Here is a 19,015-nt window from a genome sequence, read left to right on the forward strand (position 1 = left end):
TATATCAATTAGGTGAACCTAATTTCCTTTGGAAATGAACATTTACATGCCCAAACTGCTCTCGGCTATGCCCAAGAGACTTTGTTTTATAGATAACATGATATCATTTATCACATGGATAAGCAACCATCCACTATGAAAAGCTGGAGAATGAGGCAGAATCACAACAGAATAAGATTGGAGGTGTGAAGGGATTGAAACAACAGATACCGCACCAAGTTTGCCCACATTGATTAGGCCCCAGCTAACTTAATGAAAGCTTGTCAAGCTCACAAATCTAAATGGATATGAAATACTCATTTGGGAAAAGTATTTCGGTTCCCTGGTTAATTGTCCTATTGTGTTATTTATTTAAGCCATAGCTACATCCAATGGGGGCTCAAACTCACAACCCCTGAGATCAAGAGCCATGAACTCTACCAACTGAGCCAGCCAGGTGCCTGCCCTATTTTCTTTCAATGGGAAATTTCATATTGAGCTTTACTTTTTGGCGTGGGGGAATTTATTATTGAGACATTTGAAAAGACTTCATTGCCTTTTTGCTGAGGAGGTATTGTTTAATTTGGTTTGGTTTGTGAAAACACCGGTTTAAGAGGAGTGTTATTTCTTCAGCAGGCAAGGAAGAGGAAGCACTTTAGTTCCTCCCCACATCCTATGATGACCTCAGGAGGTCCCAAGAGCCAGGCCTGTTAACATGCATGTAGCACGGCATCTATAGTTTTTCTTCTAGCATTAGCTGTTGAAGTTAATATCCAATTGGAACAGAACAGAGGAACATTCTTCCATCAAAAGAACTATAGTCCTTCTTAAGCTTGGCCAATGTAAGTCTAGAGGCTGAAAAGCCCATTAGGTGCTTTTGTTCTGTCAGTTCTCTGGATGTGGAAGTGTGCCAGCTTTTGAGTGACTTTAGTCTCACTTTCTACTGTTGGAGTAGCTGAGGTTGTTTGTCTGAAGGGGATACCAAGGAACTGCTAGAAAATGGTATTTTACTTAAAACTGTGTTTGATCTTATTGTATTGATATTATATGGCTACATAAAAGAGAAAAATAATAAAGAAAACTTCACTGAAATGTAAGCATTAGGATAAACTGAAGGTTTCACCAGTGGGGGACAGACACTTTCAAACCTCACTCTTAGTCCCAGGGCCTCCTATCATTCTCTTCAGGGCCAGCTTTACCTCTTGGTTCCGCAGAGTGTAGATGAGGGGGTTGAGGAAAGGAGTGATAGCTGTGGGAAATAAGGCAGCTGCCCCATCCAGGGGGCTGTTGGTTTCAGGCCTCAGGTAGATGAAGGCACAGGGCACATAGTACACGGTTACCACGGTTACGTGGGCCCCACAGGTTGAAAAAGCTCGGCGCCGCCCATCAGTTGTGCGGATTCTCAGGATGGCCTGAGTGATCTGTACATAGGAGAGGAGGATCAGGGAGAAACAAGTGGCAACCACCACCCCAATGTCCACAAAGGTCACCTGCTCGTTGACTGTTGTATCAGTACAGGCTAGCCTCAAAACTGCAGGGATGTCACAGAAGAAGTAATCTACCTGGTTTGGCCCACAGTAGGGCAGACGGAAGGTTAGGATAGCCTGGAGGGCCCCATGGATGGATCCTGCCACCCAAGCTCCAGTCACAAGCAAGGTACTCAACTTAGCATTCATGAGAATATGGTAGCGCAGGGGTTGGCATATTGCCAGGTACCTATCGTAGGCCATCAGGGTATAGAGGAAGCACTGGGTGCTGCCCAAAAAGTGATAGAAATAGAGTTGAGCAACACAGCCGCCAAAGGAGATGGGTTTGATGCCTAGAGTGAAGCTCATCATGAGGCGGGGGACAATGATGGTAGAGATGCCCATGTCAATGACGGAGAGAACACCAAGAAAGATGTACATGGGACGGGCATGGAGCTGCGGGTCTACCCAGACAGTGACTAGAATGAGCAGGTTTCCCAGCTGAGTCAGGATGTAGATTAGCAAAAAGAACACAAACAGAAATGTCCTTAGTCTGAGTGGGTAGGGAATTCCTGTGAGAATGAACTCAGTCAACGATGTGCTGTTGACTCTTTCCATCCTCTGGAGATTTTACCTAGAGAATGGACAAGAGAAGAGTTAGCATGGAAGTGAGGAAAAACTAGAGAAAGAGCTTGTAAAAAATGAAGGACAATGATGGAGAAGTTTCTTTATGTGGGGGAGATGACAGATAGGGAGAAGTATGCTTTATGGCAGGAGATGGCCTATTTAGTAAATACAGTTTTATTGGAACACAGCCATGCTCATTTACTTATGTGTTGTCTGTAGCTGCTTTGGTGCTATGATGGCAGAGTTAAGTAGTTGCATTTGTCCTGAAAAGCCTAAAATATTTATTCTCCGGGCTTTTACAGAAAAAGCTTGCTCCTAGGAGTTTGTACCTGGAACACTTTTGCCAAAGATTAAGGGTTTACTGGAAGCAACATGTGTGGGAAAAGACACTTGTTTTGTTAGATGCTCTGCCACTTTAACCTCCAGAATCCACTGACTCATTCTTATCGTGCCAGTACATAAACTTATACGTAGAGTGGGGAGTATGCAGAAAGGGAATGAGAAAATTCTTTGTACCCATTTGTAGTAGAAAGAACGGAACACAATTGTGATTAAATGGCTAGTTGTATGTGACATATCTTGATGCTGTGTGAGTCTACTCTCCAAGTTCTTTACAATGAAAGGAAGTCCATGAGGCTGTAAGCATGTAAATAAAGTTACAGTTGGTACTTGCTGCTATGTATTTTGTTTCTTTGTATATAATAGTGTGGCCTTGGAACACAGTAAAGAAAGAGAGGAGAAAAGGAAGCAAAGAGGGATGTCTGTAGTGAGACATCAGAGATGAGAGAAAAAGCAAGGATGACTGGAGAGGATGAGAGAAGAGCAGGGCAAATGGCTCTCAGTGTGGAAGAGTTATTTTAAGTTTTTGGTCCAACCTCTTGATTGGCATTTCCCACCTAAAGAAAAAGGTTGATTAATGAGCTTTTAAAACTCACCAGTTGTACAATTCGCTAATATCTAAGCTTATGGGTTGAGGTGGTATGTCCAAGAAATTGAAATGGATTGATTCATTGATTTTGCTCTGGAATGATTCACATCCACTCAGAAGGAAGAGAGTGAGATTAACAGAGAAGTCAGGAACTCTCTGATTAATAATTCCCTCCAGCTTCACTCTTGTGCTTTGGCTCAAATGAATGTGAAGAGCAGGGAAGTGACAACCTTTGAGAAAGACATTATGTACAGATGGTCCTGCTGCTGGCTGGAAACCCTAAATGTTAATATTGTAATGAATCTGGGTCATCAGCTTGCTTCTTGGCTCTGAGAAAAGTTTCACAGCTCTGTTGGGTTTTCATTTCCTTATTGAGGTTATGAGGATGGGGAACAAAACTCTGGACCCAATTCTGACACATAGTGACCAAGGGTGGGTAGTTATACTCAACCCTTACATTAAACACTTAACTTAAAAAAAAAAAACACTTAATTTTAAAACTGCTATATCCATGCCCTGTCAAAGCTTAGCCCTCATTATTTTACCATCTCTTATAGAATTTTAAAAAGGCACCAGTAAATCATTCTACCCGTCATATTGTTGTTTTGGTTTTTTTTTTTTTGCAAGTGAATGGAACAGCAGTTGTGATTTTTCAAAAAAAATATTTAAAAACAGTGATGGCTGAACTTCAAAAGTTGACTACAGAGCTCTTCTGGAAGTCAGAGTTACAAAAACAGGCCCATTCCTTCCATTTCCCAGTTTTAGGAACTGCAGAGGGTTACAAGTTTCCTTGAGAAATTCATAACAGCCCCCCAGCAGCCCTGGCCTGAATGAGTTCAGGTAGTTTCTCTGGTGCTTGTTGTAGGATGCTATAGTTCCCCGGGGTCACAGAAATCTGATGTTAAACTCTGCAGATTTAGAAGCCTGATTTGGTCAGGTCTCCTTAGAGGAATCAACACTGGGAAACCAATTCATGTTATTCAATACCTGAGAGAATGACTTGTAAACCAAACAGCCAATTTGATAATTTACAGTGGGAGATCTCATTCCCATGACTGAAATAGTGTATTTACTACCCAGGGCAACCACTTACTAATATTAAGATCTCGGGAAATCAAGTTAGGAATCGGATGCATATTTCTAAGTTTTGAATCAGAGCAAAGAAACTATGATGGGGCACACTTAATTGAGGCTGTGATAGGTATAACTCAATGAGTTATACCTGGTGAATTACACAGTACGTTTATCTAGAAGTATTCTTTAATCTTGCCTTCAGATACAATATTTTTTTTCAGGAAGTAGTGGGGTTACATTGATAAAGTTTTACTTTATTAATTTTCTTCCTAAATTTAATTTCCCTAGTCATTTTTTCTCTTTTGTTTTCCATACTGTTTTCCTGTTTGCATTAGGGAATGTTCTCTGTTCTTTGAGTTACTCTCTAGGAACTGTTATTTCTTTGGGGAAATTTGCTGTAAATAGGGAATTCCAGTCCACACAGGGTATGCTGATTCTTGTTTTCATTCAGAGAGAATAGTATTTCATTACCTTGCCCTTAGATTTTAGATCCATCTTTTTTTCTTTCCCTAATTTTTTTAAAGCAAGATCTATGCCCAATGTGGGGCTTGAACTCATGATGCCAAGATGAAGAGTTGCATGCCCTACTGACTGAGCCAGCCAGGTGCCTAGACCCATCTTAATGGGAACGATGAGGGGATGGGATGTAGTCTTATTTGTAATACTGTCCTTATTAGGTGTGCTCTCATTCCAGTTGCAATGAAAATTTCCTCCATTTCTTTAACAAGTTTTCCCTCATTTAGCTATAAAGATAATAAATGGGACAATTTCCTTTTCGCCTCAGATCTGTTACGACCGTCTTCCTTGTGGTACTGCCATTATCATAGGTCTCCAAGAATGAAGCTTGGTATTTACTGGATGAACACACTTCTGCTTGCTCTGATTCATTAATATCCCAGATGTGGCTCTGAGACACATTCAATCATTTCAATAATAAAACTGCAGGGAAGGAGAGAGAGAAGAACATGGCACAAGGAGAAAGGAACAGGACATGGATGAAACCTCCATGGACTAGGGTGATATGAACTCACAGAACAATGGTATTTTACATCTGTGTAGTGCTGTCATGATCCTCAGAGGAGATAAATGACAGAGGAGTCCTATAGCTGTATGGTGCAAGAGTAAGGACCCCAACTAGATTTTATGGTTTTAAGTTCAGTATTCCTTTAAAAAATTTAATGTTTATTTTTGAGAGAGAGAGAGAGAGAGAGCAAGCAAGCATGAGCAGGGAGGGGCAGAGAGAGAGGGAGACACAGAACCTGAAGCAGGCTCCAGGCTCTGAGCTATCAGCACAGAGCCCAACGTGGGGCTCAAACTCATAAACTGCGAGATCATGACCTGAGCTGAAGTTGAATGCTCAACTGACTGAGTCACCCAGGCGCCCCTCCAGTTCAGTATTCTTTCTACATTTTACTTAACATTTTTTTCCTACAAATAATATGATTTACTAAATTATTTTGGGTTATTTCAGGATTTTAAATCATTAGAAGTTTTCAAAATTCACTGGCAATGTTAATCCTGGTGTCCTGAGGCCATAGCTTTGTCTGTGATCTGAGTAACAATTTTAAGAGTTTGATGGTTTATTCTGTCAAAGACTCTAAATGGGAGCTGCTGCTCTATTTCTAAACCTAGATGTAGAATTAAGTGCAAGTTTTAAAGTTAAACAAGAGTTAATATTTCTTACTATGAATCTGTGAAGTGGACCATCTCCTTTCTGTCTGGGACTCTAGTGCACTGAGCATGTCTTTGGGAAGTAGATCATTGCATGGGGGCTTAGCAGTATTTTCATTTTACAGAGATTTCGACTGTGAAGGTATTGATGCAGGATGCTTTTCTTTTATGTTTATTTATTTATTTTTGAGAGAGAGAGAAAGAGAGAGAGGAAGCAGGGGAGGGGCAGACAGAGAGGGAGACAGAGAATCTGTCAGCACATAGCCTGATGCAGACCTCAAACTCATGAACTGTGAGATCATGACCTGAGTCTGAGTGGGATACTTAACAGACTGAGCTACCCAGGAGCCCTGATGCAGTATGTTTTTGAATTGTGATATGATACCAAATATGAAAAGTTATTTAGTACATGCATGTTATAAGAAAGATATGGGAATCATTAGTAGATCACAAAATGATTACACATCTATAAATTTGATCATTAAAAATTTGCTAGTGACTGATTTGCCCAGGGGATCAGGTATCTTTTCTAAGGAGATAAAGGGCACAGTCTTGACCCCATTTCAGCAGATGACTTTTGCTTAATTCTGGTCCCAAATACATACCTAACTCTAGTCACCTATCTCTCAAATGGCCATGAAATAAATACATATTTAAAAAACAGTTTTTTAATACAACTAAATCAGATTAGACTTTCTTTTAGTTTGTAAAAAGCATCTCAAATATTTAGAAAATTTAGATGATCTGCTGCCATTTTCTGAATTTTACAATAAGACATATAAATTGTAAAATTATTTAGAGGAATAACATTGGAATGAACACATATAATGACATGAGAAAATTTGGAATTACTAAGTCTGAGAAAGGAGATAAAGCATTTCTATTAATGCTGAGCACCTGGCTCAGTCGGTTAAGCATCCAACTTTTGATTTCAGCTAAGGTCATGATCTCATGGTTCATGATATCAAGCCCCATGTCTGGCTCTGCATTGAGAATGTGGAGCCTGCCTAGGATTCTCTCTCTCCTTCTCTCTTCCCCTCCCCTGCTCACCTCTCTCTCCCTCTCTCTCTCTCTCTCTCTCTCAAAATAAATATTAAAAAACCCAAAACTCAAAAACATTTCCATTAACATAAAACCCTTATTAGAGTAATGAGTTTGAAGCATGTAACATACTCACTAACATAGAAATCAGATTACAATTTTATTCATATCCATCCTTCACATTTTGGGCAAAGAAACTGCCTTAAGGGTGGGGGGAGGGATCTGATAAGGAACAAACAGCAAGGTGCAGAGATGGAACCACCACAGAACTCTAAGATACTCTTACCTTCTCTGGTTGGTATGCAATCCAGGCAGTGAATGAACCTCTTAAGAAAGGTAGCTTTGGATGAATTGTAGCCAATACAAGTCTTGTGGAAATAGTGTTATCTTGATATAAAGTAGCTAAATGGTAGCTGCATAGTCTTTCTGTGAGAGCATAAAGAAACATATATTGAATGATTAGACAAGGGAAGACATTGAGAGATGAAGTGACTGAGTGTGGAGAAATCCTTCGCATGGTGTTTGGACTGAACATTTATATATATCTGAAACTTTGTGTTCATCTATATTTGAGAATATCTTCCTCTCTTTTAAGAACTTCTTTGCACCAGTGATCTTGTAAGTGATGTTTAATTCTGGAAAATGGGATAGAACAATGGCAGGCGCTACTTGGGGGCAGGTGCTTCACCTGGTGGTTCCAGTATCCACAGAAACTCCTTTTTCAATCTGAGATAAGGTATATAAATCTGTTCCTAGAGAGATTTCAGTGGCTTTGGATCCCACAGAGTCAGCAGATTTTGTGGTGAAGGGCCCATGACAGAAGACCTGAATAGTCAGTTCTGGTTGGAACAAAGTGAAGGACCAAATTACTGAAACCTGATTTATTTGCTCGTTTATTTGTAGACGTCCTCTTCCAGTTGCCTTATTAAGTGGGGGAAGAGTTTTGGCCTCCACTGAAAGTAATTGCTAAGGTTGGTCTCTCTTGTGTTCTGTTACTTCTTTTATTTTCTCTAGAGTCAATTACAGTGTGTGAGACTTGCAGCTTGGGGACTATTGTAATGGGATCCCTATGATAAGCCAAGACCAGTATCTTGGTTTGTTTCCTGGGATACCCCCTTAGTTTCCAGCTTTTCCCAATTTTGTAACATTGGCAGGGACAAAATCTGTGGGGCTTAATAAGGCTTGTTGTTGATTTTATGTCTGTGATTTCTTTACTCTTCCAAAAAAAAAAGAAATTTGGAGAGAAAAAAAAGCTAGTGTGGTTGTTACTGGTCAATGATATCTTCTTATTGGCACATTCACACTTTATGAAAGTCATATGTTAGAATTACTAAGGTGCTAACATAGATCTGATAGTGTAGGAGAAACAGACTCTCAGGGTAGAGGAACATGGAAAGTCATCCAATCTGTCATCTAGCTGTCATATATAATACCATAAGTGATGTTCACTGAGCAATGATTTTTATTAATATTTCTTGGTTCTGTGTTTTTGAATACTTTGAGATTGGTCTTACTTATTTTCTGCTAGTCTGATCTTTGGAATTCTCTGAACCCCCCTTTCCATTTTTTTTCCCCTCAAATGTCTAGAGATGGTCTAGGTCTTCAGAGAATACCTTAAATGTGATCTGTTTCACCTGCCTGCAGGCTTTTGTGGTGATCTCTATAGCTCCTAAGTTGCCTTGGAATTGAAATGTCTAGAGTAGAGGTTGGTGAACTTTTTCCGGAAAAGCCAGATCATATTTTTGGCCATGAGGACCATACAGTCTCTGTTGTAACTATTCAAGTCTGCCATTGTACATAGAAGTGGCCATAAACGATACACATAAAATGGGCATGGCTGTATTACATAAAACTTCATTTGTGGACACTGACATTTGAATTTCACATAAATTTCAATGACAGAAGTCCTTCCTTATCAGTAATTACTTTAAACGCAAATGGTTAAACTTCCCAATCAAAGACAGACTGGCAGAACAGATAAAAAACACATGATCCAATTATATGTGTCTGTAAGAGACTCACTTGAGATCCAAAGACACAAACAGGCTGAAAGCGAAAGGACAGAAAAAGATATTCCATGCAAATAGTAGCCAAAAGAGAACAGGAGTAACTATACTAACACCAGACCAAACAGATTAAATACAAAAAAGTTACAAGGGACAAATAAGGACATTACATGGTAAAAGATTCAACACAACAAGAAGATATAACAATGATTAGTGTTTACACAGCTAATGACAGATCGAAATATATGAAGCAAAACCTGATGGATTGAAAGGAGAGATAGATAGATCTACAATAATAGTTGGAGACTTCAATATACCACCCACAATGGATAGAACAACAAAAGATAAGGAAATAAAGGACTTAAACAACAATAAGCCAACTAGACCTAACAGAGATATACAGAATATTCTACCCAAAAACAGAATACACATTCTTAAGTGCACATGGGACATTTTTCAGGATAGACCACATATTAGGCCACAGATTAAGTCTCAATGTATTTAAAAAAATAGACATGCGGGGCGCCTGGGTGGCTCAGTCGGTTAAGCGGCCGACTTCGGCTCAGGTCATGATCTCACGGTCCGTGGGTTCGAGCCCCGCTTCGGGCTCTGTGCTGACAGCTCAGAGCCTGGAGCCTGTTTCGGATTCTGTGTCTCCTTCTCTCTGTGACCCTCCCCCATTCATGCTCTGTCTCTCTCTGTCTCAAAAATAAATAAACGTTAAAAAAAAATTAACAACAACAAAAAATAGACATGCTACAAAATATGTTCTCTGACTATAATGAGATTGTTAGAAGTTAATAAAAGGAAAACTGGAAAATCTACAATATTGTTGAAATTAAACACACTTTTAAAAAAATGTTTATTTTTGAGAGAGAGAGAGAGCGAACATGAGCAGGGGAGGCACAGAGTGAGAGGGGGTACAGAGGATCTGAAGTGGGATATGCACTGACAGCAGGGAGCCCGATGCAGAGCTCAAAATCACAAACTGTGAGATCATGACCTGAGCCAGTCAGACACCTAACTGGCTGAGACCCAACACAATTTTTTTTAAAGTAAGCTTTACACCCAATATGTGGCTTGAATTAATGACTCTGACCAGGAGTCACATGTTCTACTAACTGAGCCAGCCAGGCATTCCCAAATAATATACTTTTAAACAACCAATGGACAAAAGAAGAAATTGCAAAGGAACTTAGAAAATATTTAAAGATGAAAACAATATGACATACCAAAGCTTTTTGGACACAGTGAAAGTAGTGCTAAGGGGAAACTTAGAGCCATAAGTGCTTACTTTAAAAAACAAAAAGAATCCCTGGGTACTGATAGCTAGCTCAGTTGGTAGAGCATGGAACTCTTTTTTTTTTTTAATGTTTATTTATTTATTTTGAGAGAGAGAGAGAGAGACCGAGTGAGCAGGGAAGGGGCAGAGAGAGAGAGAGAGAGAGAGAGACACAGAGAGAAAGAGAGAGAGAATCTTAGGCTAGCACAGAGCTTGATGCAGGGCTCAATCTCATGAACCATGAGATCATCACCTGAGCTGAAATCAAGAGTTGGGGGCTTAACTGATTGAGTCACCAGGCACCAGAAGCATGCAACTCTTGATCCCAGGGTTGCAAGCTGGAGCCCCATATTGGGTATAGAGTTTACTTAAACAAACAAGCAGAACCAAAACAAAACCAGAAAGATCTCAATCAACAATGTACTTTTAAAACTAAAGGATCTAGAAAAAGAAGAACATACTAAACCCAGACCTAGCAGAAGGAAAGGAATAATAAAAGATTAGAACACAGATGAATGAAAAGGAGAATAGAAAAACAATAGAGAATGTCAATGAAACCAAAGAAAAGATAAAAGAAATGGACAAACTTTATCTAGATGGACTAAAACAAAGAGAAAAGACTCAAATTATAAAGCCAGTAAAGAAAGTGGGGACATTACTATTACTTCTACAGAAATAAAACAGATTATAAGGGAGTACTATGAATAATTGTATACCAAAAAATTGGATAACCTAGATGAAATGAACGAATTCCTAGAAATACAAAACTTGCTAAGACTAACTTGTGAATAAATAGAGAATCTGAAAAGACCCATAACTAATAAAAAAATTAAGTAAGTAATGAAAAAAATCTTCCAACAAAGAAAAGCTCTGGACCAGATGGCTTCACTGGTAAATTCTACCAAACATTTTAAAGAAGAACTAATACCAATCCTTCTCAAACTTTTCCAAAAAATTGAAGAGGAGGAAACACTAACTCACTGTATGAGGCCAGCACTACCCTGATATCAAAGCCAGAAAAAGACTACAAGATAATTACAAACCAATGTCCTCTATATATACATTGATGCAAAATCCTCAATGAAAAACTAGCAGCAGAATTCAGCAGCATTTTAAAAGATTATACACCATGATGCCAGGTGTGCTGTGATTTTCCATAACCCCTGAAATCTTGCTGCTACACGATCGTGTGAACTTTTTCTGGGGCGGGCTAGCACCCAGCTGCAGTCTCTGGGCATCGGCAGCAACACGGTCCTGCATACGTTCCTGGGGGTGGGCCAGTCCCTGGCCATTGCTCAGTGAGACCCTCCCCCAGAAGGTCTGAGAGGGTCAAAGCTGCAGTTCCTCAGAAATGAGGGGTTGGGAAACACAGCTGCATCTGAGAAAAAACTCAGGAGGGAGGTGCTGCCTGGCAACCTGACGGCTTGGTTATGGACAGTGTAAAAGTGGGCAGTGGATGGAAGCTGGAGACAAAGGACAGGTGCGTGATTGCTGGTCAGGGAGAACAGAGTTCTGATACTAGAGACTGGGTAGTTGGGTAATGCCATTTTCACCTCTCCTGCGCATGCGCATACACACCTACAGGCGCCACAACAATCCACCCCAGTAAGCTAAGCAGCGCCATCCAGTGGAGAACGGAGCTGTTACACTAAGCCCCGCCCATCTGGGCCAACCTCATGCTTCAGGAACACCACAAGTCTTTCCACCTGCTTAGTTTACAGACTATAAAGTGCTTCATAGTTTGACTTCTAGGGGAAAACGATGTAATTTCAATCATATTTCAGTCTGTTCAGTAGTCCATCTATTCAATTTTCTTTTTTTTCATTTCTTTTTTTTGTTGAATAAAGAAAAAAGTTTTTATTTTCAATTTTTATTAAAAATATTTTTCTTTAATTTTTTTCTACTATATTTTTTACTTTTGTGTAAAATTTTCAAATTCTATTTTGCTTCCATCATTTCGTTTTATTCTATTTCATTGTATTCATTTATTCAAATTTTCAAAACGTTTTCCTTTTTTTTCCTTTTTCTCCCCCACCCCCTTTTTTCTCTAATCTATCAAGCTTCTTTCAACAACCAGACCAAAACTACCTAGGACCTACCATCATGTATTTGATTTTGTGTGTGTGTTGTTTTTAATTTTTTAATTTTAATTTTTTACTTTATTAATTCCTTTTCTTCTGTCAAAATGATGAAATGAAGGGATTCACCCCAAAAGAAAGAGCAGGTAGAAATGACATCCAGGGACTTAATCAACATAGATACAAACAAGATGTCTGAACCAGATTTTAGAATCATGATAATAAGAATACTAGCTGGGGCCAAAAATAGATCAGAATCCCTTTCTGTGGAGATTAAAGTAGTAAAAGCTAGTCAGGATGAAATAAAAAATGCTGTAACTGAGCTGCAATCTTGAATGGATGCCACAGCAGCAAGGATGGATGAGGCAGAGAAGAAAATCAATGATATAGGGGACAAACTTATGGAGAATAATGAAGCAGATAAAGAGACTAAGGCAAAAGAACATGATTTAAGAATCAGAGAAATCAGTGACTCATTAAAAAGGAACAACAGGTGTCCCAGAAAATGAAGAGAGAGAAAAAGGGTAGAAGGGTAATGTGAGCAAATCATAGCAGAAAACTTTCCTAACCTGGGGAAACACAGACATCAAAATCCAGGAAGCACAGAGGACTCCCATTAGATTCAACAAAAACCAACCATCAACAAGGCATATCATAGTCAAGTTCAAAAATACTCAGGCAAGAAAAGAATCATGAAAGCAGCAAGCGAAAAAAAAGTCCTTAGCCAGCAAGGGAAGACAAATCAGGTTTGCAGCAGACCTATCCACAGAAAGTTGGCAGGCCAGACAAGTGTGGCAGGATATAGTCAATGTGCTGAATCAGAAAAATATGCAGCCACGAATTCTTTATCCAGCAAGGCTGTCATTCAAAATAGAAGGAGAGATAAAAAGTTTCCCAGACAAACAAAAATTAAAGGAGTTTGTGACCACTAAACCAGCCCTGTGAGAAATTTTAAGGGGGACTCTCTCAGGGGAGAAAAGATGAAAATACACATACATACATACATACATACACACATACCAAAAGCAACAAAGATTAGAAAGGACCAGAGAACACCACCAGAAACTCCAACTCTACAAGCAACATAATGGAAATAAATTCCTATCTTTCAATACTCACTCTAAATGTCAATGGACTCAATGCTCCAATCAAAAGACATAGGGTAACAGAATGGATAAGAAAACAAGACCCATCTATATGCTGTTTGCAACAGACCAACTTTAGACCTAAAGACACTTTCAGATTGAAAGTAAGGGGGTGGAGAAGCATCTATCATGCTAATGGTCAACAAAAGAATGTCAGAGTAGCCATACATATATCAGTGAATCTAGACTTTAAAATAAAGGTTGTAACAAGAGATGAAGAAGGACATTATATCATAATCAAGGGGTCTATCCACCAAGAAGACCTAACAATTGTAAACATTTATGCTCCAAATGTGAAACACCCAAATATATAAATCAATTAATCACCAACATAAAGAAACTCATTGATAATACCATAATAGTAGGGAACTTCAACATCCCACTTACAGCAATGGGCAGATCATCTAAACAGAAAATCAACAAGGAAACGATGACTTTGAATGTCACACTGGACCAGATGGACTTAACAGATATATTCAGAACATTTCATCCTAAAGCAGTGGAATATACATTCTTCTCCACTGCACATGGAATGTTCTCCAGAATAGACCACACTCTAGGACAAAAATCAGCCCTCAAAAAGTACAAAAAGATTGAGATCATACTGTGCATATTTTCAGACCACAACGCTATGAAACTCAAAATCAACCACAAGAAAAAATTTGGAAAGGTAACAAATACTTGGAGACTAAGGAACATCCTACTAAAGAAGGAAAGGGCTAACCAAGAAGTTAAAGAGGAAATTAAAAAGTACATGGAAGCCAATAAAAATGATAACACCACAGCCCAAAACCTCTGGGACACACCAAAGCAGTCATAAGGTCAATACAGACCTTCCTAAAGAGGGAAGAAAGGTCTCAGATACACAACATAACCCTACACCTTAAAGAGCTGGAAAAAGAACAGTAAATAAAACCCAAACTACCAGAAGACAGGAAATAAAGATTCGAGCAGAAATCAATGCTATCTAAACCAAATAAGCAGAACAGATCAATTAACCAGAAACTGGTTCTTTGAAAGAATGAACAAAATTGATAAACCACTAGCCAGTTTGATCAAGAAGAAAAAGGAAAGGACCCAAAGTAATAAAATCAAGAATGAAAGAACAGAGATCATGACCAACACAACATAAATAAAAACAATAGCAAGAGTATATTATGAGCAATTATATGCCAATAAAATGCGCAACCTGAAAGAAGTGGACAAATTCCTAGAAACATATAAACTGCCAAAACAGAAACAGGAAGAAATAGAAAATTTGAACAGATCCATAACCAGTAAAGAAATCGACTTAGTAATCAAAAATCTGCCAAAAAAAAAAAAAAAACAACAAGAGTCCAGGGTCAGATGGCTTTCCAGGGGAATTCTACCAAACATTTAAGGAAGAGTTAACACCTATTCTGTTGAAGCTCTTCCAAAAAATAGAAATGGAAGGAAAACTTCCAAACTCTTTCTATGAAGCCAGCATTACCTTGATTCCAAAACCAGACAAAGACCCCACTAAAAAGGAGAACTATAGACCAATTTCCCTGAAGAACATGGATGCAAAAATCCTGAATAAGATATTAGCCAACCGGCTCCAACAACACATTAAAAAAGTAATTCACCATGACCAAGTGGAATTATACCTGGGATGCAGGGCCAGTTCCATATCCACAAAACAATCAATGTGATTCATCATATCATTAAAAGAAAGGACAAGAACCACATGATCCTCTCAATAGATACAGAGAAAGCATTTGACAAAATACAGCATCCTTTCTTGATAAAAACCCTCAAGAAAGTAGGGGTAGAAGGATCATAGCTTGAGATCATAGAAGCCACATATGAAAGACCCAATGCTAATATCATCCTCAATGGGGAAAAACTGAGAGCTTCCCCCCCAAGGTCAGGAACAAGACAGGAATGTCCATTCTTGCTACTGTTATTCAACATAGTATTGGAAGTCTTAGCCTCAGCAATCAGACAACACAAAGAAATAAAAGGCATCTAAATCGGCCAGGAGGAGGTCAAACTTTCACTCTTCGCAGATGACACGATACCCTATATGGGAAACCCTAAAGATTCCACCAAAAAACTACTAGAACTGATCCATGGATTCAGCAAAGTTGCAGGATATAAAATCAATGCATAGAAATCAGTTGCATTCCTATACACCAACAATGAAGCAACAGAAAGAGAAATCAAGGAATCTATCCCATTTACAATTGCACCAAAACCGATAAACTACCTAGGAATAAATGTAACCAAAGAGGGGAAAAATCTATACACTCAAAACTATAGAAAGCTTATGAAAGAAATTGAAGACACAAAAAAATGGAAAAATACTCCATGCTTCTGGATAGGAAGAACAAATATTGTTAAAATGTCAATACTACCCAAAGCAATCTATGTATTCAATGCAATCCCTATCAAAATAACACCAGAATTCTTCAGAGCTAGAGCAAACAACCCTAAAACTTCTATGGAAACAGAAAAGACCCTGAGTAGCCCAAGCAATCTTGAAAAGGAAAACTAAAGTAGGAGGCATCACAATCCCGGACTTCAAGCTGTCTCACAAAGCTATAATCATTAAGACAGTATGGTACTGGCACAAAAACAGACACTCAGATCAATGGAACAGAATAGAGAACCCAGAAATGGACCCACATGTAAATTTAATGTAAATTAAAAAAAACCCGATTATACACCATGACCAAATAGAATTTATTCCTGGAATGCAAGAATGATTCAACATATGAAAATTGATCAATGTATTATGCCACATCAAGAAAATGAAAGAAAAAAAAAAGGACACGATCATCTCAATAGATGCAGAAAAAGCATTTGACAAAATTCAACACTTTTTCTTGATGAAAAACACTTAGCAAACTGGGAATAGAAAAAAAAACTAATAAAAGCCATATATCAAAAATCCACAGCAAACATACTCAATGGTAAAAAGCTGAAAACATTTCCTCTAAGGTCAGAAACAAGGCAAGGGTTCCTGTTTTCACTACTAAAAAAAATTTTTTTTAATGTTTATTTACTTTTGAGAGAGAGACACACACACACACAGAATCCAAAGCAGGGTCCAGGTTCTGAGCTGTCAGCACAGAACCTGATGCAGGGCTAGAACTCTCAAATTGTGAGACCAAATTCAGGCGCTTAACCTGAGCTGAGCTGAAGTCAGGCACTTAACTGACTGAGCCTCCAAGGTGCCTCTGTTTTCACTACTTTTATTCAACAAAGTACTTGAAGTTCTAGCCAGGATAATTAGTCTAGAAAAAGAAATAAATGGCATCAAAACTGGAAAGGAAGAAGTAAAATTATCTGTTTGCTAATATGATTTTATATATAGAAAACCCTGAAGATTCCACATAAACAAATGGTTAGAAATGAATTCAGCAAATTAGCAGAATATAGGCAGCACATAAAAGTCAGTTACATTTCTATACACGAACAATGAACAATGTGAAAAGGAAATGACAAAAACAATTTCATTTATAACAGCATCAAAAAGAATAAATGTTTAGGAATTAGAACTTAACCAAGGAGGTGAGAGGTTTTTTACAATGAAAACTACAAAACATTGTCTAAAGAAATTGGTGAATTTTACAGAAACGTAATCAATTTAATTTCACAAATAAATGGAAACACATCTGACGTTCATGGATTGGAAGATATAATATTGTTAAAATGTCAATACTCAAAAAAAAGTCAGTCCTATTCAAACTGATCTACTGACTCAGTGCAGTCCCTATCAAAATCCCAATGACTTTTTTTTTTGTTTTTGGGGTTTTTTTTGGCACAAATAGAAAAACTGGGGCTCAGCCAGTTAAGTGCCTAACTCTTGATTTTGGTTCAGGTCACGGATCGTGAGTTGGAGCCCCACGTTGGGCTCTGTGCTGACAGGGTGGAGCCTGCTTCAGAGTCTCTGTCTCCTTCTCTTTTTGCCTCTCCCCCGTGCTCTCTCTTTCCCTCTCTCTCAAAAATAAATAAACGTTAAAAAAAAAAAAACACCTGAAAAACGAAGTAAGTCACTTCATACCGTTACAGTTTTATTCAGGGTAACTTACCGACAGGGAGGGATCTGTAAGTTCAACAATGGTACGAGGCCATTCTCCATCCTCATTCTGCTGTGATTCCCTGCCCAGTCCAGACCTTAATTCCCAGCTTTTATGGAGAAGGGCATGGTGGTGAGATCACAGCGTAGTTATCTAAAGTGGCATCATCTGTGTGCAAGAGGATCTCTACTAGTTACCTGAAGTGGAGTCTTCTGTCTTCCACTTTAGGAAAGATCAGAACAAACCTTCCTGAGTTTTGGTCAGGGCATACATTAACTTCTATGGGGCCTGGAACATGTAGCCCCAAGAGGTCATTGAGCATGAAAAAGATGGAATTACTGTTATCAGCACTCCTACCAAAAGGAATAAAACTGGAAGACTCACACTTTCTGATTTTAAAACTTACTACAAAGCTACAGTATTCAAAAGTGTGGTACTGGCGTTAAGACAGACACATGGACCAATGAAACAGAATGAGGATTCCAGGCGCACCTGGGTGGTTCAGTGGGTTAAGCCTCTGACTTGGGCTCAAGTCATGATCTCACGGTTTGCAGGTTCAAGCCCTGTGTCAGGTTCTGTTCTGACAGCTCAGAGCCTAGAGCCTGCTTCAGATTCTGTGTGTGTCTCTCTCTCTTCCCCTCCCCGCTTGCTGTCTGTCTCTCTCTCTCTTTCTCTCTCTCTCAAAAATAAATAAAACACTAACATTTTTTTTTAAAGATTCCAGAAATAAATCCTTGCAGATATAGTCACGTCATTTTTGACAAGGGTGTCAAGACCATTCCCTGGGGAAAAGGACAGTCTTTTCAGCAAGTGGTGCTGGAAGAACTGGATATTCACATACAAAAAAATGAAGTTGGACCCTTACCTAACACCATATACATAAATTAACTCAAAATGGATCAAAGACTTAAACATAAGACCTAAGCCAATAAAACTCTCAGGAGGAAACTTAGGACAAAATCTTCACAACATTGGATTTGGCAATGATTTCTTGGATATGACACCAAAGTCAGAGGTAACAAAAAAAAAAATAGACAAATTTGACTTAATGAAAATTAAAAATGTGCATTAAAAATGCTATTAACAGAATAAAAAGGCAATCCATAGAATGAGAGAATATATCTGCAAATTATATATCTGGTAAACAGTTAATATCCACAACTCCTAAAACTCAACAACAACAAAAATGGACAACCTTATTTAAAAATGGGCAAAGGACTTGAATGGACATTTCTCTAAAGAAGACATACAAATGGCTAGCAAGCACATGAAAGAATGCTCCACATCACTCATTTTTCAGGAAATGCAAACCTAAACTACAATGAGGTACCACCTCACACCCATTAGGATGGCTACTATCAAAAACCCAGAAAACAACCAGTGTTGTTGATGCTGTGGAAAAAAGGGAACTCCCATCCACTCTTGGTGGGAATGTAAAATGGTATAGCCACTGTGGAAAACAATATGACAGTTCCTCAAAAAATTAAAAATGGAATTACCACATGGTCCAGTAATTTCCCTTCTGGGTATATACCCAAAGAACTGAAAGCAGGATGCTGAAGAGATGTTGAAACACCCATAGTCACAGTAGCATTATTCATAATAGCGAAACATGGAAATAATCCCAGAGTCCATTGATGGATAAATGGATAAACAAAATGGGATATATACA

The 19,015-nt window shown here is 38.6% G+C and overlaps 1 protein-coding gene across 1 annotated transcript; it reads right to left on the bottom strand.

Annotated features, from left to right (window-relative positions):
• Nucleotides 1-1,121: 1,121 nt before the first annotated feature.
• On the bottom strand, nt 1,122-2,063 carry LOC109255735 (olfactory receptor 10G3). The gene has a single exon (XM_019430519.2). It carries the CDS (start codon nt 2,061-2,063, stop codon nt 1,122-1,124), a length of 942 nt encoding a protein of 313 aa, XP_019286064.2.
• Between the last annotated feature and the right edge of the window lie 16,952 nt (nt 2,064-19,015).

Source organism: Panthera pardus, unplaced genomic scaffold (assembly GCF_024362965.1).
Source record: "Panthera pardus isolate Hobbes unplaced genomic scaffold, ASM2436296v1 HiC_scaffold_24, whole genome shotgun sequence".
In the NCBI taxonomy this organism is placed as follows: Eukaryota; Metazoa; Chordata; class Mammalia; order Carnivora; family Felidae; genus Panthera; species Panthera pardus.

Coding starts and splice junctions, on each gene's coding strand:
- LOC109255735 (XM_019430519.2), bottom strand. CDS start 2,063: ATGGAAAGAGTCAACAGCACATCGTTGACTGAGTTCATTCTCACAGGA.